Here is a 27,582-nt window from a genome sequence, read left to right on the forward strand (position 1 = left end):
CTTATGCATAGATATGCATTTCCACCAAGTGTCATTTTCCTTCTGCCTGAAGAAATTCCTTCAATATTTCTGGTAGTGCTTATCTCCTGGTGATTAATTCTTTCTGCTTTTGTGTTTTTGAAAAGGTTTTTATTTTGCCATAGTTTTCAAAGATATTTTCATAGGGAGTAGAGTCCAAGTTGACTTTTCCCTCCAGCACTTTCCAGTCATCCTTTCATTGTTTTCTGCCATGCATTGTTTCTGAGGAGAAATCTGCAATACTTTTTACATTTGTTTTTCTATATGTTATTTTCTCTCCCATGGCTATTTTTAAGATATTTTCTTTCCACTGAGTTTTAGCAATTTGATTATGATGCCCTTCATTAGTTTTCATGTTTCTTTTCTTTGGGGTTCATCGACCTTTTTGGATAGATGGATCCAAATTCAGAAAATATTGAACTACTATTTTTTCAAGACCTTTTTGCTTCCCCTTTACAACTTTTATATCATACATCTTTTAGGTTGCTTGAAATTGTCTCCCTACTCACCAACATGCTATTCTACTTATTTTTTAGAGTTTTTCCTCAGTGTTTCATTTTAGATAATTTTATTATTTGAAGATATCATTATCTATCTTCAGGTCGCATAAACATTTCCTCTTTAGTGTTTTGTTTGCTGTTAATCCCATCCAATATATATTTTTCTCTTCGTTGTATTTTTATCTCTAGAAGTTTGATTTGAGTCTTTCTCATAACTTTTTTCTCCTTGTCATGTTCATGCTTTCTTCTTCTTGAACATACAGAGTATATTTATCATAGTTGTTTTATTGTCCCCACACTTATTCTACCATATGGGAAATTCCTGGGTATGTTTCTGTTGTTGATTTTTATCCTCATCGTGAATTATGTTTCTTCTTTGCCTGCCTGGTAATTTTTTATTGGATACTAGACTTTAAAATAATCTTTAGAATATATTGAAGCTTTGTTTAAGGATCATTTGGAAACAGTTTGATCATTTTGGGTCTTTTCTTCAGGATTTGTTAGGTCCAGAACAGCCTTTAGTCTAGGGCTAAAGTAACTTGCTACTGAAACGGTACTCTCTGAGGATCCTACTTAGTGCTTAGTTAGGAGGTCTTTTCATTTTGCCTGTCATGGACATGAGCTATTCTCAGCCTCGTATAAACTCTTGGGATTGTTCTGCCTACTTTTTTCTGGCTCTTTCCTCAGCTCTAATAGTTTCATCCTATGCATGTGATATACTCAGTTACTTATCAGTACTCACTGCTTAATCCGCGCTCAGTTATCTGTGTGGTGATTAAATCATTAAGCTTCAAACAAGGTTATCACAGTGAGTTAAGAATAATGGCACCTGGGGCGCCTGGGTGGCTCAGTTGGTTGAGCGTCTGACTTCGGCTCAGGTCATGATCTCACAGTTCGTGAGTTCCAGCCCCACATCGGGCTCTGTGTTGACAGCTCAGAGCCTGGAGCCCGCTTTGGATTCTTTGTCTCCCTCTCTCTACCTTTCCCTGCTCATGCGCTGTCTCTCTGTCTCTCAAAAATGAATAAACGTTAAAAAAAAAAAAAAGAATTTAAAGATTAATGGCACCTAATTCACAGCAAACATAATTTCAGACCATCATATGGATGGCACCAAACTAGGTCCTGGCAGTGCTAAAATAGATAAAAACCCAGTGCTTACATTCATGAAATTCATAGTATATTAGCAAAAAAAAAAAAAAAAAAAAAAAAGATACATAGACAAATTCAACATTGTGTAACAAATAGTGAAGAAAAATAAGTCCATGGCACAGTCGATGGAGAAATTTAAGGGACTGAAATCAAATTATTTGGAACCCTTTTCCACATTAATTGTTACATCAGTCAAAACTTTCAGTACTTAAAAATTTTCCTATTTGAAGTAAAACTAGCAATATTTACAGTTAGCTTAAAATAATCCAGTAAATTATGGTGAGTTCCCTGAAAGATGTTATGGAAATTACAGTAGCTGTGTGCTATGTACTGTGGATAAGAAGGGATAATGTGATTTTTGCAATTTTTCCACTAAAGATCACAGATGGGCCTTAGAGTAGAATTAGCATAATAGATGAATAAGGTAATAAATATCCCTCGTATAAAAAGGGGCTACATTACCCACCTGATGTTTAGTTCTCCTTTTATGTAAGTGACCTGTCTTTGCAGTTTGATTTTAAAGTCCTCAAGAATAGGATCTACCTCTTATTTTTCTTGTTCTGATTTATATGCCATCTGTATTTCAAAGGACCATGCCATGATAGTAGCTCAAAATTCGTTGATTAATTGCTGTGAATCTAAACTGTTCTAAGATTGAGCTATGTGTTATTTAAAATTTTTTTAATGTTTCCTAATTCTACCTAAATCTAGAAAATAAAACAAGAGAAAGAAGAGAGAAGGAAAGGAAAGGAAAGCTGAAGGGAGGGAAGGAGAGAGGGAAAAGATAGGAAAGAGAGATCAGCACAGGGGGCTGATTTGTATATATTCTGTCCTACCCTACCCACTCCATCACCACATGGACCTTTTGAAAATTTTTACTGATAGTTTTGAGATTCTGTGTATTGGCACATATTTGATTAGCAAGTATGTGGGGGACCAATGTAAGTTTTAGGACTGTTAATTTTGCAAAACTGTTAGTGGTGTATGTTTAGTTCAGTCCAGTTGTCAAACAGGTTAAGAATCTCAGGCAAGTGTTAACTGCATTCATTTTTGTAAATGGAGAAGTCAGGGCAAAATAGATGTAAAGAAAAGTCCGGATAGAGACAAGGCAGAATTGTTACTGTTATTAGTGTGATTCAGTTCAGGTCGCTCATCTTTATAGGTCTAAGATGAAATTGATGCTGTAGTTCACAGCTCTAATTCTTGTGTGTAATGACTTAGATCCTTGCCAGAATGGAGGTTCCTGTGTAGATGGAGTGAATACTTTCTCCTGTCTGTGCCACCCTGGCTTTATTGGGGATAAGTGTCAGACAGACATGAATGAGTGTCTGAGTGAACCGTGTAAGAATGGAGGGACCTGCTCCGACTATGTCAACAGTTACACTTGCAAGTGCCAGGCGGGATTTGATGGAGTCCACTGTGAGAACAACATCGATGAGTGCACTGAGAGGTGAGCAAGCCATATGCTGAGGCACCAGTGTCTTATGGGGAAAAGGAAGAAAGGAGCACAGTAATGGGATTGCAGGGCAGGAATAAGGTGTCCATTTGGGTCCAATTCCATAGTCCTCTCCTGTTGCCCCGTTCCTGATTCCCTTTGGATGTGTAGTTAGCAGGTCAAAGGTCAGAGGTTGAAAAGCTTAGTGGGATGGGTCTTCATTTCTTTCTAATGCTTGGGAACAGAAAGAGTTATATAATTCTGTTCCATTCTCCTCTTGGTCTCTTGTTCATTTCAGCTGACAATTTAAAAATTCCTGTTTCTTAGCAGATTTTTCATCACTCTTTAGTAATTTCTGAGTGTTAACTTTCTTTCTTTCTTTCTTTTTTTATTCCAACAAGTTTATTCAGTTTCTCTTTCAGAAAGAAATCTGGAGTCAAGAGCTATTTATGTAGCACTTTTCTTATAAGTTAAATTGACTTAGGGATAAAATGAAATGTGATACATGGAAAACCACAGAAGGACTGGGTAAAACCTGGAAACCTTCGCTTTCTCTAGGAATCTCTAATAAACTCAGCCTTTTAAATACTCTGAGCTTTTGGGGTGTAGAAAGGAAGCCAGGAAGCTGACTGGCACTCGGTGTAATTTGGAAAAAGAAAATTTACTAGATCTAGGAGTTTAAGATGCTTAGGAGCATTGGCCTCTGTAACTTGTTAGCTTCTAGGAACCTTACTTTTTGAGGAGCAGGTGTGAGGAACCACATTACATAGCTGGAATTGCTCTCTCTGCTTCTTAGCTCCTGTTTCAATGGTGGCACGTGTGTCGACGGGATTAACTCCTTCTCTTGCTTGTGCCCTGTGGGCTTCACTGGCCCCTTCTGCCTCCATGAGATCAATGAATGCAACTCTCATCCATGCCTAAATGAAGGAGTATGTGTTGATGGCCTGGGTACCTACCGCTGCACCTGCCCCTTGGGCTACACTGGCAAAAACTGTCAGGTAATTACATTTCATCCCACTCTGCTGAATATTACAGCTCTCTTCTAAGCAGAATAAACCCCTCCTAAAAAAGAAAATTCTGTCTTGGGGGATGTCTCTGAGATAAATCTAATAGCTGGTAGATTCCAAAATGGTGACATTGGCAAGATTATACAGATTAACAAGCGTAAGACTGTTGTAACGGGCTAACCAAGAACTACAGAAAAACACATGTGGGAAATAAGCACATAGATGTTTTTTACGTTGGAAATACAAAAAGGGAAGTAAAGAATAATTAAAATAGTCTTTAAAGGTCAGATACAGTTTCTAGGGGGATAATGATAATAATTACCATGTCTTGCAGTGTTATTCTCAAAACCAAGTTAGTCACATGTCTTTTATTTTCAAATATATAAATATACATTTTCATATACTGTTAGGATGGAAGGACCCCTCAGAGCCAACTAGGGCAGCTTTTCATTTCATGGAAGAGGAAACTGAGTCCCCAAGGGGCAAAGTAACCTTTCCAAGGTTTCATACCAAACAGCATTATGTTTAATTTTATGCTATTTTTACCTCTTAAACAATGATGGGATGATAGAATAACAGAACTCCAAAGAATTTAGGATTAAGTGGCCAAATTTAACTAGCCTTACAGGGTACGCTTCCATAAGGCTTTGGCTGTATTGGTCATGCAAATAACCACCACTGCATATTAAACAGCTTGATGCTGATTCTGTGGATCAGAAGGACATTCTTCCTCAGGCTTTTGTTCATTCTCACAGTGTGAGGTTACATGTGCCAAGAGAACTCTCCACCCATACCCACTGGCACCTTCTTTCATGAACACTCCATGTTGTGAGTGTGACCTTGCTCTGCCCGGGGGTCAGGTCACCACATGTGAGCTAGGGAGAAAGGGACTAGTCTGCTCATATTCTTTGCCTCATTTTTCATAAGCTCGATTTTCTCCCTCCAGGTAAGCTCTGTGGCAGCTTTTAGGTTTAACAGGCTTTAAGTCCTTTTACTCATATCCACCATGGACAGATTTGATTGAGACCCATGTAGATCTGTCCCACAGGATTAGCACAGGTGTCACGGACCTGTCTGATAGCTGTAACTTTCTTTCTTTCTGGCCCTACGGGGAGGGGTGGGTCACAGATCTGGACATAATCATAACATTAGGAAATAACTTAACCTATTAAATATTAGAGTCCCTCAAATTCTTAAGCTTCTGTCGTAACAATTTTTTTTAAGTAGAGCCAGAGGAATTAGACTATATAAAATGATGAGTGATGAGATTACCTGGGAACACTGGACTATTTTAAGGCTTGGGTGAGGGATATATATTTTTTTTTTTTTTTTTTTTAATTAGTGTGCTTTCCTTTGATTCTTAAAATGCAGTAATGCAGTGTGACATTTTCTTCATTTCTGGTATTTGGATATTGATGTACATGTATGCTTCCGTTTTCAGACCCTGGTGAACCTCTGTAGTCGGTCTCCATGTAAAAACAAAGGTACTTGCGTTCAGGAAAAAGCAGAGTCCCGGTGTCTGTGTCCGTCTGGATGGGCTGGTGCTTACTGTGATGTGCCCAATGTATCCTGTGAGGTGGCGGCTTTCCACAGAGGTGAGCTCTGCCCCCTTGGGCCCTGGGGTCACTCCCTGAAGTATCAGCCAACTAGCAGTGTTTTAGAGCAGGTATTGTTATCATGGGATGAGAGGGAAGAGCGGACAGGGGTGGGTGGGCAAGTCTCTACAGACAGGGTCTGAGACGGAAGGTGAAAGGGCAGAGGCACAAGCTTAGAGGTTTCAAAAAGAAATGTATTTAAAATGAGACAAAGGCATATTCCACTTTGAGAGCTTATTTATTTTTAATATAAATCTGGTGCTGAGTGTCATAAACTATACAATAGTACAGTTAGTTGGTCTGAACCTGATGTGTTGTGTGCTCTTCTGTGATGTCTGTCCTGTACTGGGCTTCCTAGGGGTGTCCATTGACCACCTGTGCCAGCACTCTGGCATCTGCATCAATGCTGGAAACTCGCATCATTGCCAGTGCCCCCTGGGCTACACTGGGAGCTACTGTGAGGAGCAGCTCGATGAGTGCTCGTCCAACCCCTGCCAGCACGGAGCCACTTGCAGGGACTTCATCGGCGGGTATAGATGTGAGGTAAGGTGCGCTGAGCAGGCAGAGGTCAGAGACCTCCCAAAGATGGCTCAACTATTGTGAGCCCTAGCATACTGAATTTAGCTGCTTATGACTTATTTTTACAGTTTATAATTTTTTTTTTAACCGATCATCATTACATTGTTTACTGATCACCATTTCTTTCAGTTCTCTTGTGTAATAAGTTAGCATAGAGGTCTGCAACCGTCTCATTCCACAGAGTTGCCTTAGGATTCAGAGCCAACATTCACTGCCAGAGTGCATTTCACAGGCCAGCAGCTCAGTGGCCCCTGGCACTTCCCTGAATAGCAGCTGAGATAGGAAAAGCCACTTTGAGGTGTGTCCCAAGTTGCTTAGCCCGTTCCATGTAGCATCACACTAAGTATTACACGTATATATTTGAGGAAGTGTGTGTCTTAAGGAACATGTCGCCATCTTCCTATTGGCTGGGCTGATAATGGTTACAGCAAGATGTTAACAGAACACCAGAGACTTGAATTTGATACCAGTTCAGGCCACCTAGGAACACCAAGAAAAGCGTTACTTCTCATAAATGAACCAAAGATGGCCTCTTTATATTGGCCCTGCAGTTATTTCCTCCTGTTAGTTCAAAAGCCACCAATGCCAAACTCAAATTTTTACACATCCAGTTGTTTTAAAAATAGCCCTAATGAGCAGATTTTTAGCCATTCAGAGCCTTCCTGTTTTGTGTATTCTGCAAAACTGTACCCAATATCCGTAAGCCATAGGTAAGCCCCAGGGCATAACGACCCCCCACCAAGCCAGTGTTGCCCTTCAGAGCTTTCTGACCAGATACTCTGGCTTGGCTGTAGAGTGACATCACCAAACATGTAAGCCCCCTCTCTGTTACCCCCTTCCCTTGGAATTCACTTGCCCTCCTCTCCCTACCCTCCTTCCTGCTCTGGACAGTCTTGTGCTGTGAGGGAAGCCTTCACATGCAAACCTGTCAAAGCACTAGCCAGTAAAGCCACTTCATGGTCAAGGTCTTTTTCCCTCAATCAGCCCTGAAATCGCTCAAACCCCATATTAGCTAGCACTGCACACCCCATCCCTGTCTCAGCCAGTTTCTCACACATACATGCAGTTTCCTGAATCTAGAGGTCAATAAATGCAGTGTGTTAACTACATACCATTGGACTGAGTTATAGGGTCCTCATCACATAGCAAGGAATGTGTATTTTAAAGATGGAAAAACCTGCACAGAGGAGCAATGAAAGTTTTGTGCAGGGGCAACTCTTGAAATATCCCTCAGAATATTCAGTCCTTGCCTTTGCTATAAAGTGGCCTTTCAGCTGGAAGATGTAAATGCCAGTAAGCTGCAAGTTGGCCCGGCATAGGATGATTGGTAGGACGTGTGATAGTGCCAGAGAAACGTGTAAGAGCTGGGTGGGGGCCGGGGGGTGAGCAAAGGTATGCAGCAACCTTTGAGATCTCATTTGCTCTGGTGGTCTGTTTCCAACAATGCTCCAGTGTTTCTTCCTTTTTGCTTGTTCCTGTCAGTGTGTCCCAGGATATCAGGGTGTCAATTGTGAGTATGAAGTGGACGAGTGCCAGAATCAGCCATGCCAGAACGGAGGCACCTGTGTCGACCTTGTGAACCATTTCAAGTGCTCCTGTCCACCAGGCACTCGAGGTATGAAGTCAGCCCTACCTGTCCTCCATCTAGGACATTTTCTTAAGTTATAAGTCCATTTTTGTGTGGAAGACGTTTTTAAAAATTAACTATTTAGTTCTGGATTCTGGTCATTCAAGCCATTTCCTTCTCTCGTCTCTTGCCTAGTTGTGATGTTCTGACTCATGTTCTCAGTTCTGTCTGGTGGTTGTTGCCATCTGATGTTCCGTGAAACACAGAATGTGGAAATGATACAGTGTTGCAGCAAGATTAGCTTGGTTAGCAGGATTTCTTGGTGCTTCAAGGGAAAATAACTAGTGGTCTCTTGAATAAATAATTCACATTTACTAGTTTATGTATTTGTTTAAACCTGCCAAGTTTTGCCTCCATAAGGTGGGGGAATGAATGAAATGAAAACATTTGCTTATTTCCATAAGCCCAGGGGAGGAAGTTGATGGACTACGGCTGCAACTAAGAATTGCAGTCAAGCCTGTGGAGTCCAGCCCTAGACTGAATGATGGAGCATCGGCCCTGCCTCCAAACAGTCTTCTGGAGAGAGCTCGGAGTATTGTTTGCTAGAAGAGGTGTACTTATAACCCTACCTGTTCTGAGCAGCCTGTAAAAAAAATTAAAAAAAAAAAAAATGCTGCTGAAGCCATCCACGATGGTGAAATTCATTCTCAGTGTCAAAGAGAATAGAATGTCAGGGAAGTATTTACACTTAGACCTTTATGTTCATGAATTTTGACAGTTTACCTTCCTTGAGTTCAGAATTTGGCTAAATTAAAATAGGAGAGCACCCCCACTAATAGGCTAGTCACTGAGCAATGAGGTTAAAGAGGAAGAGAAAACTCAAGAGAAATGGGTTTTTAATATCTGAAATTTGTCCTGTGAAAAGGTGAGTTGTTCTCTGCTCTAGAAATCAGTAGTTCAAAGGGAAGTAGAAGTGATTTTGATTCATTATTAGTTTGTTCCTTTTAGTAATTTTACCGTTTAGGACAAGCTCTGATTCTGGTGGTGGTAGATCAAATCTCAGATCTCATTGGCTTAACACAGTGTTTTTCGTTTGTTTGTTTTTGTTTTTGTTTTTTTTGGTCACTCAAAGTCTGAGTGTGTTGAGCTACCTCTCTCTCTATTTTAGATATGCGGTTACAAGCCCTTGGCCTCCAGGGCCTGCAGGGCAGAGGAGGAGAGACACTTGGTAGGGCCATGCAGCAGCTCTCACTACCTCAGTCTGAAGGTGACGCACATCATTACTGCTCACAGCACACCAACCAGAATTAGCAAAATGGTCTCCGCCTAACTCCAAGGGAGACTGGGAATGTGGGAGAGCACATGGATATTTGTTGCACCCCAAGATTTGTCCTATACCATAATCATTTTATAAATTACAGATGTCAGTCTTAGAATGGACCATTTCATAAAGCAAAAAAGTTCTCTCTTCTGTTTGTTAAGGATAGCTTAAACATAGTTTTGCTATTATTGTTGACAATCTGTTTCTTTCCGTACTTTGTACATGTCATCCAACTGCTTTTGACCTCCAGGTTTTTGTTTTTTCATGTGAAATCCTTATTAAGGATCCCTTGTACTTTCAGAATCCTGTCTTACGACCTTTTGGTTATGATGTGTGTAGATATGGATCTCTTTGAGTTTATCATCAGAATTCATTGCGTTATCATACTATGTGTGCTTGCTTAGGTATGTAGAGTGGTATTTACTTCTCCCGGCTTGACTTCTCTGTCCATTGGTAAACACTCAGGACCCTGTCAAATCCTAGAAGCTCATTGTGAGAGTTATCACAAAGATTGTTTTTATTTCAGTATTCCTGACCTTTGGGATCCTGGCCTGGGGAGCACCTCCAGTTCCAGGTCAAGGGCTGACTATTCTTCCTGTCTCTGCTATTTTCCTCCAGGCCGAGGTTGAGCTCATTGCCATTTGACAGGTCTGTCCACTACTGCTGGTTCCCTCCTGACGGGAGGCATCAGCGTCCATTTTACTAGCAGTCCCTAATTACCAGATATTCTGTGAGAGTGCAATCACAAACTGGTTTTGTTCTTTACTCTTGTGTTTTTGATTTAGTTTGTGAAGAGGCAATATATGCACATGGTCCAAAATTTTATATGTAGATGCACACGCAACAAATATATACACATGTAGCAAAAGCGTGAGGTGAAATATCCTTCTGTTCTCCTTCCCCATACCTAGTTCTTCCTCTCCCACCACCAAGTAACCTCCACTTTATTTTACTTTCTTGTGTATCTTTCTAGAGTTTTTTATGTGTCCTTCAGAATTTCTTTATGTGTGTAGTAGTCAAACACAAAGATATTTTTACTTACCCACTTCTTACTCTGAAGATAGTGTATTATTAGTTACCCTCTTGCACTTGATTTTTTTTTTTCTTTACTTAATTGGAGATGTTTCCATATCAATTTGTAGAACTTCCTTAATCTTTTTCATCCTACAGAATTCCCTATTAGCATACCATAATTTATTTAACCAGTGCCCTAGTGACAGGAATTTGGGGTTTCTTGCATGTGTACATTTGTAGATAAATCTTCAGAAATGGAATTGCTGGATTAGAGAATATGTGCATTTTGATTCATACTACTGAATTGCCGTGTATCAGCATACTGGCTTCTCCACAGTGTGTGAGGTTGGACGTCTTCTCATCTACAAATCATTTGGTTTTCCTCTTTCAGTGGTTTCTGTTTGTCTCTATATCCTTTTTTCCTGTTACATTATTCATCTTAATATTTAACAGAGATTATCTATGATACAAAATATTATCAATATGTTATTTTTTGTCTTTGATTTTCTTAATGATTTTTTTCATGCAGAGCTTTTTCTTTTTTCTTTGAAAGATTTTTTTTTAAGTTTACTTATTGATTTTGAGAGAGTGTGTGTGTATGTGTGAGCAGAGGAGGGCAGAGAGAGGGAGAGAGAGAGAGACTGCCAAGCAGGCTCTGCACTGTCAATGCAGAGCCTGATGTGTGGCTTGATCCCACAAACCGTGAGTTCATGACCTGAGCTGAAACCAAGCCTCCCAGGCACCCCCAGAGCTCTTTATTTTTAATCAGATTGGAATTATCAGTCTCTTTTTATGGCTTCTGGATTTTGAATCCTAATCAGCAACACCTTCTACACTCTAAGACTGTAAAGGAATTCTCCCATATTTTCTTCAAGTACTAGAATACTGGAGCATTTTTCCATGTGGCTGCTGATTTGTCCCCCAACACAATTTAGTGAATATTTGATCTTTTTATACAATAATTTGAGATGGCACCTTTTTCAAATTATAAATTCCCGGGAGTTCCGGAAGATGGCGGCGTAGGAGGACGCTGGGCTCACCGCGCGTCCTGCTGATCACTTAGATTCCACCTACACCTGCCTAAAGAACCCAGAAAACCGCCAGAGGATTAGCAGAACGGAGTCTCCGGAGCCAAGCGCAGACGAGAGGCCCACGGAAGAGGGTAGGAAGGGCGGCGAGGCGGTGCGCGCTCCACGGACTGGCGGGAGGGAGCCGGGGCGGAGGGGCGGCTCGCCGGCCAAGCAGAGCCCCCGAGTCGGGCTGGCAAAAGCGGAGGGGCCGGACGGACTGTGTTCCGACAGCAAGCGCGACTTAGCGTCTGGGAGGTCAGAAGTTAACAGCTCTGCTCAGAAAGCGGGAAGGCTGGAGGACAAAGGGAGGGAGAGCTGCTGAGCCCCCGGACGGCAGAGCTCAGCTTGGCGGGGAACATCCCCCGCCCATCCCCCAGCCAAAATCCCAAAGAGAACCAGTTCCTGCCAGGGAACTTGCTCGCTCCACGCAAACACCCAACTCTGTGCTTCTGCGGAGCCAAACCTCCGGCAGCGGATCTGACTCCCTCCTGCTGCCACAGGGCCCCTCCTGAAGTGGATCACCTAAGGAGAGCGAGCTAAGCCTGCCCCTCCTGCCCCCGTGCACCTTGCCTACCCACCCCAGCTAATACGCCAGATCCCCAGCACCACAAGCCTGGCAGTGTGCAAGTAGCCCAGACGGGCCACGCCACCCCACAGTGAATCCCGCCCCTAGGAGAGGGGAAGAGAAGGCACACACCAGTCTGACTGTGGCCCCAGCGGTGGGCTGGGGGCAGACATCAGGTCAGACTGCGGCTCCGCCCACCAACTCCAGTTATACACCACAGCACGGGGGAAGTGCCCTGCAGGTCCTCACCACTCCAGGGACTATCCGAAATGACCAAACGGAAGAATTCCCCTCAGAAGAATCTCCAGGAAATAACAACAGCTAATGAACTGATCAAAAAGGATTTAAATAATATAACAGAAAATGAATTTAGAATAATAGTCATAAAATTAATCGCTGGGCTTGAAAACAGTATACAGGACAGCAGAGAATCTCTTGCCACAGAGATCAAGGGACTAAGGAACAGTCACGAGGAGCTGAAAAACGCTTTAAACGAAATGCAAAACAAAATGGAAACCACGACGGCTCGGGTTGAAGAGGCAGAGGAGAGAATAGGTGAACTAGAAGATAAAGTTATGGAGAAAGAGGAAGCTGAAAGAAAGAGAGATAAAAAAAATCCAGGAGTATGAGGGGAAAATTAGAGAACTAAGTGATACACTAAAAAGAAATAATATACGCATAATTGGTATCCCAGAGGAGGAAGAGAGAGGGAAAGGTGCTGAAGGGGTACTTGAAGAAATTATAGCTGAGAACTTCCCTGAACTGGGGAAGGAAAAAGGCATTGAAATCCAAGAGGCACAGAGAACTCCCTTCAGACGTAACTTGAATCGATCTTCTGCACGACATATCATAGTGAAACTGGCAAAATACAAGGATAAAGAGAAAATTCTGAAAGCAGCAAGGGATAAACGTGCCCTCACATATAAAGGGAGACCTATAAGACTCGTGACTGATCTCTCCTTTGAAACTTGGCAGGCCAGAAAGGCTTGGCACGATATCTTCAGTGTGCTAAACAGAAAAAATATGCAGCCGAGAATCCTTTATCCAGCAAGTCTGTCATTTAGAATAGAAGGAGAGATAAAGGTCTTCCCAAACAAACAAAAACTGAAGGAATTTGTCACCACGAAACCAGCCCTACAAGAGATCCTAAGGGGGATCCTGTGAGACAAAGTACCAGAGACATCACTACAAGCATAAAACATACAGACATCACAATGACTCTAAACCCGTATCTTTCTATAATAACACTGAATGTAAATGGATTAAATGCGCCAACCAAAAGACATAGGGTATCAGAATGGATAAAAAAACAAGACCCATCTATTTGCTGTCTACAAGAGACTCATTTTAGATCTGAGGACACCTTTAGATTGAGAGTGAGGGGATGGAGAACTATTTATCATGCTACTGGAAGCCAAAAGAAAGCTGGAGTAGCCATACTTATATCAGACAAACTAGACTTTAAATTAAAGGCTGTAACAAGAGATGAAGAAGGGCATTATATAATAATTACAGGGTCTATCCATCAGGAAGAGCTAACAATTATAAATGTCTATGCGCCAAATACCGGAGCCCCCAGATATATAAAACAATTACTCATAAACATAAGCAACCTTATTGATAAGAATGTGGTCATTGCAGGGGACTTTAACACCCCACTTACAGAAATGGATAGATCATCTAGACACACAGTCAATAAAGAAACAAGGGCCCTGAATGATACATTGGATCAGATGGACTTGACAGATATATTTAGAACTCTGCATCCCAAAGCAACAGAATATACTTTCTTCTCGAGTGCACATGGAACATTCTCCAAGATAGATCATATACTGGGTCACAACACAGCCCTTCATAAGTTTACAAGAATTGAAATTATACCATGCATACTTTCAGACCACAATGCTATGAAGCTTGAAATCAACCACAGGAAAAAGTCTGGAAAACCTCCAAAAGCGTGGAGGTTAAAGAACACCCTACTAACGAATGAGTGGGTCAACCAGGCAATTAGAGAAGAAATTAAAAAATATATGGAAACAAACGAAAATGAAAATACAACAATCCAAACGCTTTGGGACGCAGCGAAGGCAGTCCTGAGAGGAAAATACATTGCAATCCAGGCCTATCTCAAGAAACAAGAAAAATCCCAAATACAAAATCTAACAGCACACCTAAAGGAAATAGAAGCAGAACAGCAAAGGCAGCCTAAACCCAGCAGAAGAAGAGAAATAATAAAGATCAGAGCAGAAATAAACAATATAGAATCTAAAAAAACTGTAGAGCAGATCAACGAAACCAAGAGTTGGTTTTTTGAAAAAATAAACAAAATTGATAAACCTCTAGCCAGGCTTCTCAAAAAGAAAAGGGAGATGACCCAAATAGATAAAATCATGAATGAAAATGGAATTATTACAACCAATCCCTCAGAGATACAAACAATTATCAGGGAATACTATGAAAAATTATATGCCAACAAACTGGACAACCTGGAAGAAATGGACAAATTCCTAAACACCCACACGCTTCCAAAACTCAATCAGGAGGAAATAGAAAGCTTGAACAGACCCATAACCAGCGAAGAAATTGAATCGGTTATCAAAAATCTCCCAACAAATAAGAGTCCAGGACCAGATGGCTTCCCAGGGGAGTTCTACCAGACATTTAAAGCAGAGGTAATACCTATCCTTCTCAAGCTATTCCAAGAAATAGAAAGGGAAGGAAAACTTCCAGACTCATTCTATGAAGCCAGTATTACTTTGATTCCTAAACCAGACAGACCCAGTAAAAAAAGAGAACTACAGGCCAGTATCCCTGATGAATATGGATGCAAAGATTCTCAATAAGATACTAGCAAATCGAATTCAACAGCATATAAAAAGAATTATTCACCATGATCAAGTGGGATTCATTCCTGGGATGCAGGGCTGGTTCAACATTCGCAAATCGATCAACGTGATACATCACATTAACAAAAAAAAAGAGAAGAACGATATGATCCTGTCAATCGATGCAGAAAAGGCCTTTGACAAAATCCAGCACCCTTTCTTAATAAAAACCCTTGAGAAAGTCGGGATAGAAGGAACATACTTAAAGATCATAAAAGCCATTTATGAAAAGCCCACAGCTAACATCATCCTCAACGGGGAAAAACAGAGCTTTTTCCCTGAGATCAGGAACACAACAGGGATGCCCACTCTCACCGCTATTGTTTAACATAGTGCTGGAAGTTCTAGCTTCAGCAATCAGACAACAAAAGGAAATCAAAGGCATCAAAATTGGCAAAGATGAAGTCAAGCTTTCGCTTTTTGCAGATGACATGATATTATACATGGAAAATCCAATAGACTCCACCAAAAGTCTGCTAGAACTGATACATGAATTCAGCAAAGTTGCAAGATACAAAATCAATGTACAGAAATCAGTTGCATTCTTATACACTAACAATGAAGCAACAGAAAGACAAATAAAGAAACTGATCCCATTCACAATTGCACCAAGAAGCATAAAATACCTAGGAATAAATCTAACCAAAGATGTAAAAGATCTGTATGCTGAAAACTATAGAAAGCTTATGCAGGTAATTGAAGAAGATATAAAGAAATGGAAAGACATTCCCTGCTCATGGATTGGAAGAATAAATATTGTCAAAATGTCAATACTACCCAAAGCTATCTACACATTCAATGCAATCCCAATCAAAATTGCACCGGCATTCTTCTCGAAACTAGAACAAGCAATCCTAAAATTCATATGGAACCACAAAAGGCCCCGAATAGCCAAAGTAATTTTGAAGAAGAAGACCAAAGCAGGAGGCATCACAATCCCAGACTTTAGCCTCTACTACAAAGCTGTCATCATCAAGACAGCATGGTATTGGCATAAAAACAGACACATAGACCAATGGAATAGAATAGAAACCCCAGAACTAGACCCACAAACGTATGGCCAACTCATCTTTGACAAAGCAGGAAAGAACATCCAATGGAAAAAAGACAGTCTCTTTAACAAATGGTGCTGGGAGAACTGGACAGCAACATGCAGAAGGTTGAAACTAGACCACTTTCTCACACCATTCACAAAAATAAACTCAAAATGGATAAAGGACCTGAATGTGAGACAGGAAACCATCAAAACCTTAGAGGAGAAAGCAGGAAAAGACCTCTCTGACCTCAGCCGTAGCAATCTCTTACTCGGCACATCCCCAAAGGCAAGGGAATTAAAAGCAAAAGTGAATTACTGGGACCTTATGAAGATAAAAAGCTTCTGCACAGCAAAGGAAACAACCAACAAAACTAAAAGGCAACCAACGGAATGGGAAAAGATATTTGCAAATGACACATCGGACAAAGGGCTAGTATCCAAAATCTATAAAGAGCTCATCAAACTCCACACCCAAAAAACAAATAACCCAGTGAAGAAATGGGCAGAAAACATGAATAGACACTTCTCTAAAGAAGACATCTGGATGGCCAACAGGCACATGAAAAGATGTTCAACGTCGCTCCTTATCAGGGAAATACAAATCAACACCACACTCAGATACCACCTCACGCCAGTCAGAGTGGCCAAAATGAACAAATCAGGAGACTATAGATGCTGGAGAGGATGTGGAGAAACAGGAACCCTCTTGCACTGTTGGTGGGAATGCAAATTGGTGCAGCCGCTCTGGAAAGCAGTGTGGAGGTTCCTCAGAAAATTAAAAATAGACCTACCCTATGACCCAGCAATAACACTGCTAGGAATTTATCCAAGGGATACAGGAGTACTGATGCATAGGGGCACTTGTACCCCAATGTTTATAGCAGCACTCTCAACAATAGCCAAATTATGGAAAGAGCCTAAATGTCCATCAACTGATGAATGGATAAAGAAATTGTGGTTTATATACACAATGGAATACTACGTGGCAATGAGAAAAATGAAATATGGCCTTTTGTAGCAACGTGGATGGAACTGGAGAGTGTGATGCTAAGTGAAATAAGCCATACAGAGAAAGACAGATACCATATGGTTTCACTCTTATGTGGATCCTGAGAAACGTAACAGAAACCCATGGGGGAGGGGAAGGAAAAAAAAAAAAAAGAGGTTAGAGTGGGAGAGAGCCAAAGCATAAGAGACTGTTAAAAAACTGAGAACAAACTGAGGGCTGATGGGGGGTGGGAGGGAGGGCAGGGTGGGTGATGGGTATTGAGGAGGGCACCTTTTGGGATGAGCACTGGGTGTTGTATGGAAACCAATTTGACAGTAAATTTCATATATTAAAAAATAAAAAATAAATAAAAAAAATCTTATGTCAGAAAAAGTAAAAAAAAAAAAAAAAATTATAAATTCCCATGTGTTTTTGGGTGTTTTTCTGGACGTTCTTATTTGCTTTATTGTTCCATTAATTTATCAATACCACTCTGGTTTAATTATTAAGGATCTTTGTTTTCAAGGTTTTCCAGGCTATGGTTATAGTTTATTTTTTCATATAATTTTAGAATCAGATTGTCTGTTAAAAAATCCTTATGGCATTTTTTTTTATTGTGGTCACATTAAATTAATGAATTTGTGTAGAGAAAAGTGGCGTCTTTACAAGGAAGAGTCTTCCTAACCAAATCATAACATCTTTTCATTTATTCACATCTCTTTTGTGTCTTTCAGGACTATTCTAAAGTTTTCATATAGGTGTAGTACATTTCTTTTTAAGATAATTCCTATAATTGGAATGCTCACTCTCAGTCTCTCAAGTAAATATTTAAAAAAAAGAATATTCCTATAATTTGTGTTTTGCTATTGCTATTGAAAATGAGGTATTTTCTTCCATTTTTCTTTCTCCTTTTTAATAGTCTTGCTTATATTAGTGTATGCTACAAATGCAAGTGGCGGGAATACAGAACTGTTCTCCTTTATTTTGTAATTTTTTTTTTTAAGTTTACTTATGTATTTTGAGAGAGAGAGAGTGGGACAGGGTCAGAGGGAGAGAGAGTCCTCAGCAGGCTCCACACTGACTCAAGACTCAATCTCACAAAACTGTGAGATCACTCCCTGAGCTGAGATCAAGAGTCAGACACTCGGGGCACCTGGGTGGCTCAGTCGGTTAGCCGCTGACTTCAGTTCAGGTTATGATCTTACACTCCGTGAGTTTGAGCCCCACGTCGGGCTCTGTGCTGACAGCTCAGAGCCTGGAGCCTGCTTCAGATTCTGTGTCTCCTTCTCTCTCTGCCCCTCTGCCTCTCATGTGCTCTGTCTCTCTCAAAAATAAATAAACATTTTTTAAAAATTAAAAAAAAAGAGAGTCGGACACTTAAACTACTGAGCCACCCAGGCACCCCTCTTTTGTAATTTTTTTGAATCATTCATGGAACCAGCTCTAGAATTTTCATTGATTTCTTTTGCAGTTTCTCAAAAATATTTACAGATATTCATACTAGATGGCTCATTTACATCTATAGCACATTAAATGAGTTCTGTTTTAAATGGAATAACCTTTGAGCTCTCAACAGGATATTTTCCCTATATTTTTTAAAAATAAGAAACTAGTACACATTACTTTATAGAAAAAGTCAGTGGTCTAAAACTTAAAACATATCACTCCAAAGTTAGTTCCATTCTTACCAATGTTTTTCCATACTCGTAATTTATGTATTTATTGTTATAGTCTCTTTTGAACTGTTTTTATAGTTAGAATCAAAGGAGTAAATTAATGAAAACTCCTGGGTTTCTCTTGAGCTCCAGATTCCTGGTCTCTCAGGTGGGACAAATAATGCCAGCAACCCCACAGGGGACCGCTTGGGTGGGTTGTGGCAGAGAGTATGCATGAAACACCAAGTGGGTTCTTTCCTTCACTCTTTCTGGTCACTGGGAGCACGGCAGCTGTCATGGATCAAGCGTGTGCTTCGCCTTGCCCAACCTAAAATGTCCCGTCACAGATGGAGCCGTGTAACCTGAATAACTGTGAAGTGCCAACAAGGGTGGCTGTCTTTTTGCCGGAAAGCAGCTTTCCGAGGTTGTCATCATCCTTTGTCTCTTCCCTCTCCTCCAGGCCTGCTCTGCGAAGAGAACATTGACGACTGTGCCGGCGGTCCCCACTGCCTTAACGGTGGTCAGTGTGTGGATAGGATTGGGGGCTACAGTTGCCACTGCTTGCCCGGCTTTGCAGGAGAACGGTGTGAGGGGGACATCAACGAGTGCCTCTCCAACCCCTGCAGCTCTGAGGGCAGCCTGGACTGCATACAGCTGACCAACGACTACCTGTGTGTCTGCCGCAGTGCCTTCACTGGTGAGAGCCTCCCCGCCGCCCCCCGTGCTCTGCCTCCGAGGGCCTTTGAGTGAGGAAATTGGGCTCTTAGGTCATGACCTAGACCCAAGTGAAGCTTTTCCTGCGTCTGAAAAACTAGACCAGGTTAATTCAGAGGCCCAATTTTGCCTTAGGTCTGTGCTTCATGGATGTTATAGTCTATCTCTGCCTTTTTTTTTCCCCCTAAGAGATGCTTTCTCTTTTGTTGTACATTGATTATATCATACTGTAGCAGAAATATAAAAAAAGAAATAGAATGTTAGGAGTGGTTGAGCAAAAATCCATTTTTTAATTGGGGCAAAAAACATATAACATGAAGTGTATCATCTTCACCATTTTTAAGTACACAGTTGAGTGCTATTAAATACATTCACGCCGCCATGCTGCCATCACCAGATCCATCCACAGAACTCTTTCATCTGAGGAAAATAACGTCTCGTGTTCAGAAACCTTACATCTACTCTGGTTTCATCACGCTGCCTCCCTTGGCATGTGATGACCTGGGTTACTGGTAGTCACTGCCACAGTGACCTTCTTTCCATCTCTGGAACCCAGAGAGGCTCAGGATCTTCTAGGTCACCTAAGGGGAGTAGGTCCACATGGGGATGTGTTTAAGCACAGATCAGTTCACGAGAGTACGTACTGGAAAGCTTCAGGGAATGATCTGCACAGCTGAGAGCTGACCAGGTCTCTTCTCAGGCTCTTCTCCAGAGAGAAGCCTTCTCAGACTTCTCCAGGTCTCTTCTCAGGCTTCTTTTCTTCACACATTGTAAAGATGGCCAAGCTCTGCCTCAGAATAGGGGCTTGTCATAGGCATGCGTTAGTTACTTCTGAAGATGGGCAGCTTGGTGACTTTGGGGGGACTAAAATAGTTTCTAACCGTGGCAGTGTCATCAGATGCTCAGAAGTCTGCCTGGCATTTGTGGAGTCATTCTAAACCTTATGCTGTAGTAGTGTTCCTTGGGAGTCGGATAATAGGCTATAGCAGTCTGCTTAGTAATAATTTGGCAAGTTGGACTCTGCTACATTCAGAACCCATCTCTAGACTTTTAATTTTCAAGATATGTTACCTTTAAGAACTTTGGTAATTTATGAAGAATGGAGGGATTTTGCCTGGATGCAATATCAAAAGAGAAACCATCCATTATGAACATCATACGTATTGAGGCAATGCTGGACAGAAAGAGTATGAGCAGTCTCTCCACAGCCTCATATTAGCCACGATGTGCTTTGGAAGCCAGAGATGCAAAACTGGCTGCTGTTTCTTTCATTGTCTCTGGGGCTTCCTTTATCTGGAAACACTGAAAACACTTACAAAGAAAGGGGAAACAGATAAAGGAAGGACTGGAGACCACCTTGAATTAGGATCCCACCACCAGGAAGTAGGGTTAACGCATTTTCCACACTTGTGATTGAAAAGAATCCCTCAAGCTCATTGCTTGTAATTATTGTGGGATGCTGTTGCTGAGATGAGCACTGAGGAGCCGTCTGTCCCTGAGCCCCATGTCCATGTGATGGCTGCTCTCGGATAATGGCTGCTGCTGTGATTTGAAGAGACAAACACCCGTAATCCTTGCCTCTTAATTCTGGCTGGCCAAAATTGTTACTATTTTAATTTCCTTTTATTTATTTTTTTAATGTTTATTCATTTATTTTGAGAGCACACACAGGCACGTGAACAAGGAAAGGAAGAGAGAGAGAGAGACAGAGAGAGAGAAAGAGAGAGAGAGAGCGAGAGGGAGAATCCCAGGCAGGCTCTGCACTGTCAGCATGGAGCCCTATCTGCAGCTCTGCCCCCACGAACTGTGAGATCATGACCTGAGCTGAAATCAAGGGTCGGACGCTTAACTGACCGAGCCACCCAGGTGCCCCTAATTTCCTTTTAGAAGCCCCTCTTTGTAAGTGACTTCAGGCCACGTGGGGCCCACTTCCTGCTGGGCCTCCAGGTGTCCCCCCCGCCCTTGATTTCAGTTGCTTAGTTCACTTTATCATACAGCAGTGGTCTCGAGATGCCATCTGTTTTAGAACTGTTTCTAGAAGAAATGAACTCTAGAAATATTAAGCTGTATTTTAAAGCAGTGCTGATCAAATTCCAGAAAGGCTAGGAAGTGATTGAAAAGACATATTATGGATGAAAATTCTCTTAAGCCACAAATCAGCACTTAAATGCATTGGTCTGGTGTAGCCTCTTCTGTGAAGTTGACAGTTTTAACAAAATGCAGTGAACAGTTTTGGTAAATATTTCTTTTGGCTTGTGAAAGCTAAAGTTATCTTCAAAGGAAAAAAAAAAAAGCTGAGGTGTCCTTTTCTGTTTCTTTTGGTCAGATTAGAGAGATTTTTCACGACTATGCCCATCTTGTTTTGTGAGTCTCTTTGGGAATCTGTGCCTTGGGTACCTATTGTACAGGCAAGACAGAAGGGGTACTGGCTTGCGCCAGGGGTGAGCCAGTCGCATGGGGGTCCAGGGAGTGTTTCCCTCATCTTCTGTTCCTTTGGCCTTAGGACTGAGCTCACACCTCTTGCCCCATCCCTCACCCTTCGGCTAGCTCCCATCCCAGCAGCACTCTGCTCAGTATATTGCCTTTTAAAACTCCTTTTCATTTTCTGCTTTGAGGTCGTCACTGTGAAACTTTCGTCGATGTGTGTCCACATATGCCTTGCCTGAATGGGGGGACTTGTGCTGTGGCCAGCAACATGCCCGATGGTTTCATTTGTCGTTGTCCCCCGGTAAGTGCCACGTTGCCTATCGAAGGGGCCTGCTCTCTTTCACACAGTATGGACAAAGCTGAGATTAAACCTGGTTTTTCCAAGCTCCTTCTGGAACTTTCTTGGTGGGGAGATTTCTTAATTTTAGCTCCTTCACCAAAAAGTGCTGGGGTTTCCCGTGTAAAAGCTATTAAGAAACTCCCGGAAACAGTGAACTCCCTGATCTGTGACTCAGTCTTCAGAAGCACTTAGAGAAATCCACAGGAAGTGGTAGAACGTTCCCATGAAAACAAGACTTGTGTCTCTGACCTCTGGGTCCTGTGCTGGGGGGTAGTCTTGCCCCCAGATTGGGGCAGAGTTGGTTGGGAATGCTGCTCCTTAGCAGGGACTATTTGGGAGCAAGCTGCCTATTACACTAGGAGGAAGCCTATTTTTAGCCGTTTGCTGTGCAAACTCTTGCCACTGCCAGAGGCTGAAACCCTCCCTAAAACAGAGATCACTATGTGTGAGGACAAACCAAAAGGAAACCTGTGCTGTCCCTTGGCCTCACTGAACAGGAAGTATAGGAACAAAATGGCACGGATAGCCTGTGAGACTCCCCAGACTCCTGAAGTAACTTCTTCCACCATAAAGCCATTATATGAGTGGTCTAATGACGTTAAGGAAGGTGCTTATAAGTACAGTGCCACCTCAGTGCCCCACCGTGCCCAGTTGACTTATTTTCTAGAAGTGAGCTCTTAAAGTGAGAGAAGTCTTCACTCATCCCGTGGGACCTCTTGAAGAGGCCTCTTCCTAGGACGCGGTACAAGAGGCTACATGGAGGGATCTTAGCCGTGTGCCTAGTCTTTATCTTTCTAGAGGTGGGGCAGAGAAGGGATTGGGAGGGAACACCGGGCCTGCTGTCCTCATCTGTTCACTAATCTCAACAGGGATTCTCCGGGGCAAGATGCCAGAGCAGCTGTGGACAAGTGAAGTGCAGGAGAGGGGAGCAGTGTGTGCACACGGCCTCAGGACCCCGCTGCTTCTGCCCCAACCCCCAGGACTGCGAGTCAGGCTGTGCCAGTAGCCCCTGCCAGCATGGGGGTAGCTGCTACCCTCAGCGCCAGCCTCCTTATTACTTCTGCCAGTGTTCTCCACCATTCTGGGGCAGCCACTGTGAGCTTTACACGGCCCCCACCAGCACCCCTCCTGCCACCTGTCTGAGCCAGTATTGTGCCGACAAAGCTCGGGACGGCGTCTGCGATGAGGCATGCAACAGCCATGCCTGCCAGTGGGATGGGGGTGACTGTTCCCTGACCATGGAGAACCCCTGGGCCAACTGCTCTTCCCCACTTCCCTGCTGGGATTACATCAACAACCAGTGTGATGAGCTGTGTAACACAGCCGAGTGCCTTTTTGACAACTTTGAATGCCAAGGGAACAGCAAGACGTGCAAGTAAGGGTCCAGGGGCCCCAGAAGCTGAGGGAGACTGTCACTAACACACCTCGGTTCCTCGTTCTTGCTCCTAACCACTCCAGGGCTTCAGCCCAAGCTGCCTCTGCTTTTCAGACTGGCGCCCCGAGGCCCTCTTCCGGGTGTCAGCCTTGCCCCGTCGCACGCTGCCCTGTGTTCTCCCTTGCTGACAGAGGTCCAGGAATGCTCATGCACAGCCACCCTCTCTCTGCCTCTCTCTGCCTTCTCACCTGCTGCTCTCACGACCTCCTAGGGGAAATAACTTTTGGAAGTGGTGTTACCCCACTCTCAGGCAGCCTCTCACATAACCTGCCTGCAGGATGGATGGAAAGGTCTGTACCTCTATCTGTTCACCCCATTCCTTTCCCTCAGACAGAGTTTCCCCTTCTAGACTTATGAGGAAGCATAAGCTAGACCAGGCCACTTAACCGTCCTCGTCATCTCTGTGGCAGTTACAAGTTGCTTTATAGTTTACATAGCAACTTTACTTTTAGCAATCCCATTTAATTTAACCCCAGTGAACTCTCAACAACCTTAATGAAGTGTAGGTACTGTTAACAGGTCTTTCACAGGTGAGGAAACTGAGACCTGGGAGGTTAGAGAACGTGCCAGAGCACATACAGCTGTTGCTGACTCCCAAGCTCTTTGTTGAGCCAGTGTGGCAGGTGATACCAATGGCATAACCACTATCAAGGGGTGAGAGTGGGGAGGAGAGTGAGGATGAAATAGTTTGTGTATCATTTAGGTTTGGGGACTCGGTTTCCTTTTCCCAGTATTTGAAAGAGGCTGTACGGTTTAAATTTGGTATCTTGTCTGGGACACACCTCTCCCCACCTGCCTTCCAGAGCTAGGATTCAGTCTTGTTTGGGGAGGAAATGGGCCATATTGACAGGGTCCTCTGTGGAGCCCTGATGGCTCAGGGCTCTGTACCCGGTTCCTGGAGGCCCCTTTTATTTCCAAAAGCTCATTCTTACCGCAGCAGGGACAGCGGATTAAAAAAAAAAAGGGGGGAAGCATGCACCTGGTTAATTTGTTTCAGGCATGCAGCTTTGCTTACAAAGCTGACTTATGAAGATTACCAGCTGCCTGGGCGGCTGTAAGCCCGTGCAGCATAGCGAGCACAGTGTTGTTTCTCCTTTGGAGGGTGCTCACATTGAGTGGCATAGATGGGATATGTACTCTGTGCTGTCAGGATGGGAGACTCAATGAGGGGACCCGGTCTGGGCTACAGAAGGTAGGTGGGAAAAGCCACAGTAGTTCCAGGCAGAAAACCAAATAGCACTGCAGTCTATTCTGAGCCCTTCCCTTGTTCTCCTCCTCTTCTGCCTCCCCCTGCCTAGGTATGACAAATACTGTGCAGACCACTTCAAAGACAACCACTGTGACCAGGGATGCAACAGTGAGGAGTGTGGCTGGGATGGGTTGGACTGTGCTGCTGACCGGCCGGAGAACCTGGCGGAGGGGACCCTGGTTATAGTGGTGCTCATGCCCCCGGAGCAGCTTCTCCAGGATGCCCGCAGCTTTTTGCGGGCACTGGGCACCCTGCTCCGTACCAACCTGCAGATTAAACGGGACTCCCAGGGGGCATTCATGGTCTACCCCTATTATGGTGAGAAGTCGGCTGCCATGAAGAAGCAGAGGATGATACGCAGGTCCCTTCCTGGTGACCAAGAACAGGAGGTGGTTGGGTAGGTTTTTGGTTTCTGAACTTCTTAAAGTTTATAAAGCTAAGTACTCTGACACACAGAGGAAGTCATAACTGAACTTATAAGAATGCAGAGCTCAGGCAAGTAGAATAGCCACCAAGTACAGTAAACCCGTGATGCCAGTACGTATGTTTAAGGGTAAGGTTTTCCTTGGGCTTGGTATCCTGAAAGGGGGGCTGGAGCAAGCAGAAGGCGGGATGTCAGGACAGCCTCCTCAAATGCCAGAATGTGTAACCTTTTGCCAGGGTTGCCTCAAATCCCTTTACTACTGACCATTCTTTTTATGTTAATCATTGCATTCTGTTCAAGGCCATGCATTTATAACAGAAGGCTCTCTAATAATCTTGAATTGTTCTGTCATTGCACCCCACTATTTGTTGCTGTATCCCACAAGTTTCAACTGTATAGCTACCTCAGATGCAGATGCAGAGACCACGGAGAATAGGGACCCGCTTTACCCAGTGTCCTCCCTTTGACTTGCGTTGCCTAAGTCAGAAGGCGCAAACTCAGCCAGACCAAGGAAGGTGAGACATAGTCCGGTGGGAACTCGTATTTAGGATCTAATTTCTGAGATCTTTTGATGGCCCCATCACAGAGATAGGAGAGCCCAGTGCTGATGTGCGGAAGGAAGGCTCATGCAGTCCTTTCTAACTTCACTTGCTTGACTGGCACCCTGTTTTACTCACCATTTCCCCTTGGCATCCTACAGCTCTAAGGTGTTTCTGGAAATTGACAACCGCCAATGTGTTCAAGATTCAGACCAGTGTTTCAAGAACACGGATGCAGCAGCAGCTCTTCTGGCCTCTCACGCCATCCAGGGGACCTTGTCCTACCCTCTTGTGTCCGTCGTCAGTGAGTAGCACTGGTGTTAAAGGAAGAGTTTGGGGCAGGGGAGACATCACTTGGGGCCAGTGAGAAAAGGGCACACTTTTCAGTGTGCAGCTCTGTTTTTCAGTGCCAGTGAGGTCAATCAGTCAATGCCCTCTAAATGAATTTTATGCTAAGATTGAGAGGTTTATTCAGCACATTCCCTGTCTCCCTGCACTTCCAGGTGAATCTCTGACTCCAAAAGGTACTCAGCTTCTCTATCTACTTGCTGTTGCCGTTGTCATTATCCTGTTTATTATCTTGCTGGGAGTTATCATGGCGAAACGAAAGCGTAAGCATGGCTCCCTCTGGCTGCCTGAAGGTTTCACCCTTCGCCGAGACTCCAGCAATCACAAGCGCCGTGAGCCAGTGGGACAGGATGCCGTGGGGCTGAAGTAAGACAGTTTGCCAACAAGCCACTATTCACAGTAGTAATAGCAGGGATAGAGGAGAAAGGAAATCTTGTTGCATTATGATTTTAAATTTCAAGCTCTGGCCACACCACATTTTCACACCTAACCATGATTCTGAGTGCCTGCTGAGCGACTATGAACTAACAGAGTCTGGATGCTTCTATTCTGTATATATTAAAGCAGTGGTGCTTGGCTTATATGTTGAGGCACCCTTTTGTTGTAAGCTCTTGATCCAAAGGAAAGGAAAAGATGTTTACTCGGGCAGTGGGATGGAAAATACTGCCCATCCTTTGTGGGCCAAGGCTCCTGAAAGTCTTTGAGGATAGCCATGGAAAAAGTATTGAAAACCACTATATGAGTTTATGACATAACTCTGCTCTTGTTTTTCCCCTTCATAATCTTGTCCTATCAGAAATCTCTCAGTGCAAGTCTCAGAGGCTAACCTAATTGGTTCTGGAACAAGTGAACATTGGGTTGATGATGAAGGGCCCCAGCCAAAGAAAGCCAAGGTAAGCTGGCCATGGTCGATCCACTATTATCAGCCACTATCTGGTCACATCAAATTTCTGTCCTTTGCTATCTAGAGTGTCCTGAATGGGTGAAAAGGGTGATAGTCTTTATGTGCTGCCCAGGCAATGACTACCCCAGGTTGTCATGAAAGGCAAGAATCATTAGGTCATTGATGGCCTTGGGTTACCTCCATATGTGTTTCAGTAAGAACTCTTTAGAGGCGCTCGGGTGGCTCAGTCAGTTAAGCATCTGACTCTTGATTTCAGCTCAGGTCATGATCTCATGGAGTTTGAGCCCCACATCGGACTCTATGCTGGCGGTGTGGAGTCTGCTTGGGAGTCTCTCTCTCACTTTCTCCCTGCCCTTGCCCCATTTGCACGCTCTCTCTCTCTCTCTCTCTCTAAATAAAAAAATAAATCTAAAAAAATAACTCTTTATTAAAAATAATAAAACAAACATGATTCCTTCCTTAAGAATCATGCTGATGGTAGCTGAATAAGGAATGATGTGTGTAAATAGCAGTTTCCTTTATGACTAGCTCTCCCCCTTATCTTCTCTGGATACTCCCCCTTCAGGAAGGAAGAAAGCCAATGACCATTGAGTTTGGAGGTTCTGCATCTTGAGCGCAGGAAACTAGAACCATAAAGTAAGAGGTAGATTGGGCTGAAGCTGATGTGAAAAGGGAGACAGTCCATCCATAGCTATACATGGCTGGGATATGCATATATCCATGAGTATTCTAAAGCAGCTTGAGGGGATGAATGCTTGAGGAATATAGACATGCATGCAGTACAGCATGATGGTTTAGAACATTGCTTAGTTACAATC

The 27,582-nt window shown here is 43.1% G+C and overlaps 1 protein-coding gene across 2 annotated transcripts in view; it reads left to right on the forward strand.

The window, feature by feature from the left end:
• NOTCH2 (notch receptor 2) overlaps positions 1-27,582 on the forward strand; it is a 170,894-nt gene that overhangs the window by 133,828 nt on the left and 9,484 nt on the right. For both annotated transcript variants that reach the window (XM_058716027.1, XM_058716028.1), the window contains exons 18-29: positions 2,889-3,117; positions 3,899-4,100; positions 5,551-5,704; positions 6,063-6,247; positions 7,766-7,898; positions 18,845-19,081; positions 21,714-21,826; positions 22,735-23,240; positions 24,599-24,946; positions 25,674-25,816; positions 26,016-26,226; positions 26,657-26,753. In XM_058716027.1, coding sequence (XP_058572010.1) covers positions 2,889-3,117; positions 3,899-4,100; positions 5,551-5,704; positions 6,063-6,247; positions 7,766-7,898; positions 18,845-19,081; positions 21,714-21,826; positions 22,735-23,240; positions 24,599-24,946; positions 25,674-25,816; positions 26,016-26,226; positions 26,657-26,753 — 2,558 coding nt within the window. The remainder of the gene's footprint in view (positions 1-2,888; positions 3,118-3,898; positions 4,101-5,550; positions 5,705-6,062; positions 6,248-7,765; positions 7,899-18,844; positions 19,082-21,713; positions 21,827-22,734; positions 23,241-24,598; positions 24,947-25,673; positions 25,817-26,015; positions 26,227-26,656; positions 26,754-27,582) is intronic.

This window comes from Neofelis nebulosa, chromosome 2 (genome assembly GCF_028018385.1).
Source record: "Neofelis nebulosa isolate mNeoNeb1 chromosome 2, mNeoNeb1.pri, whole genome shotgun sequence".
In the NCBI taxonomy this organism is placed as follows: domain Eukaryota; kingdom Metazoa; phylum Chordata; class Mammalia; order Carnivora; family Felidae; genus Neofelis; species Neofelis nebulosa.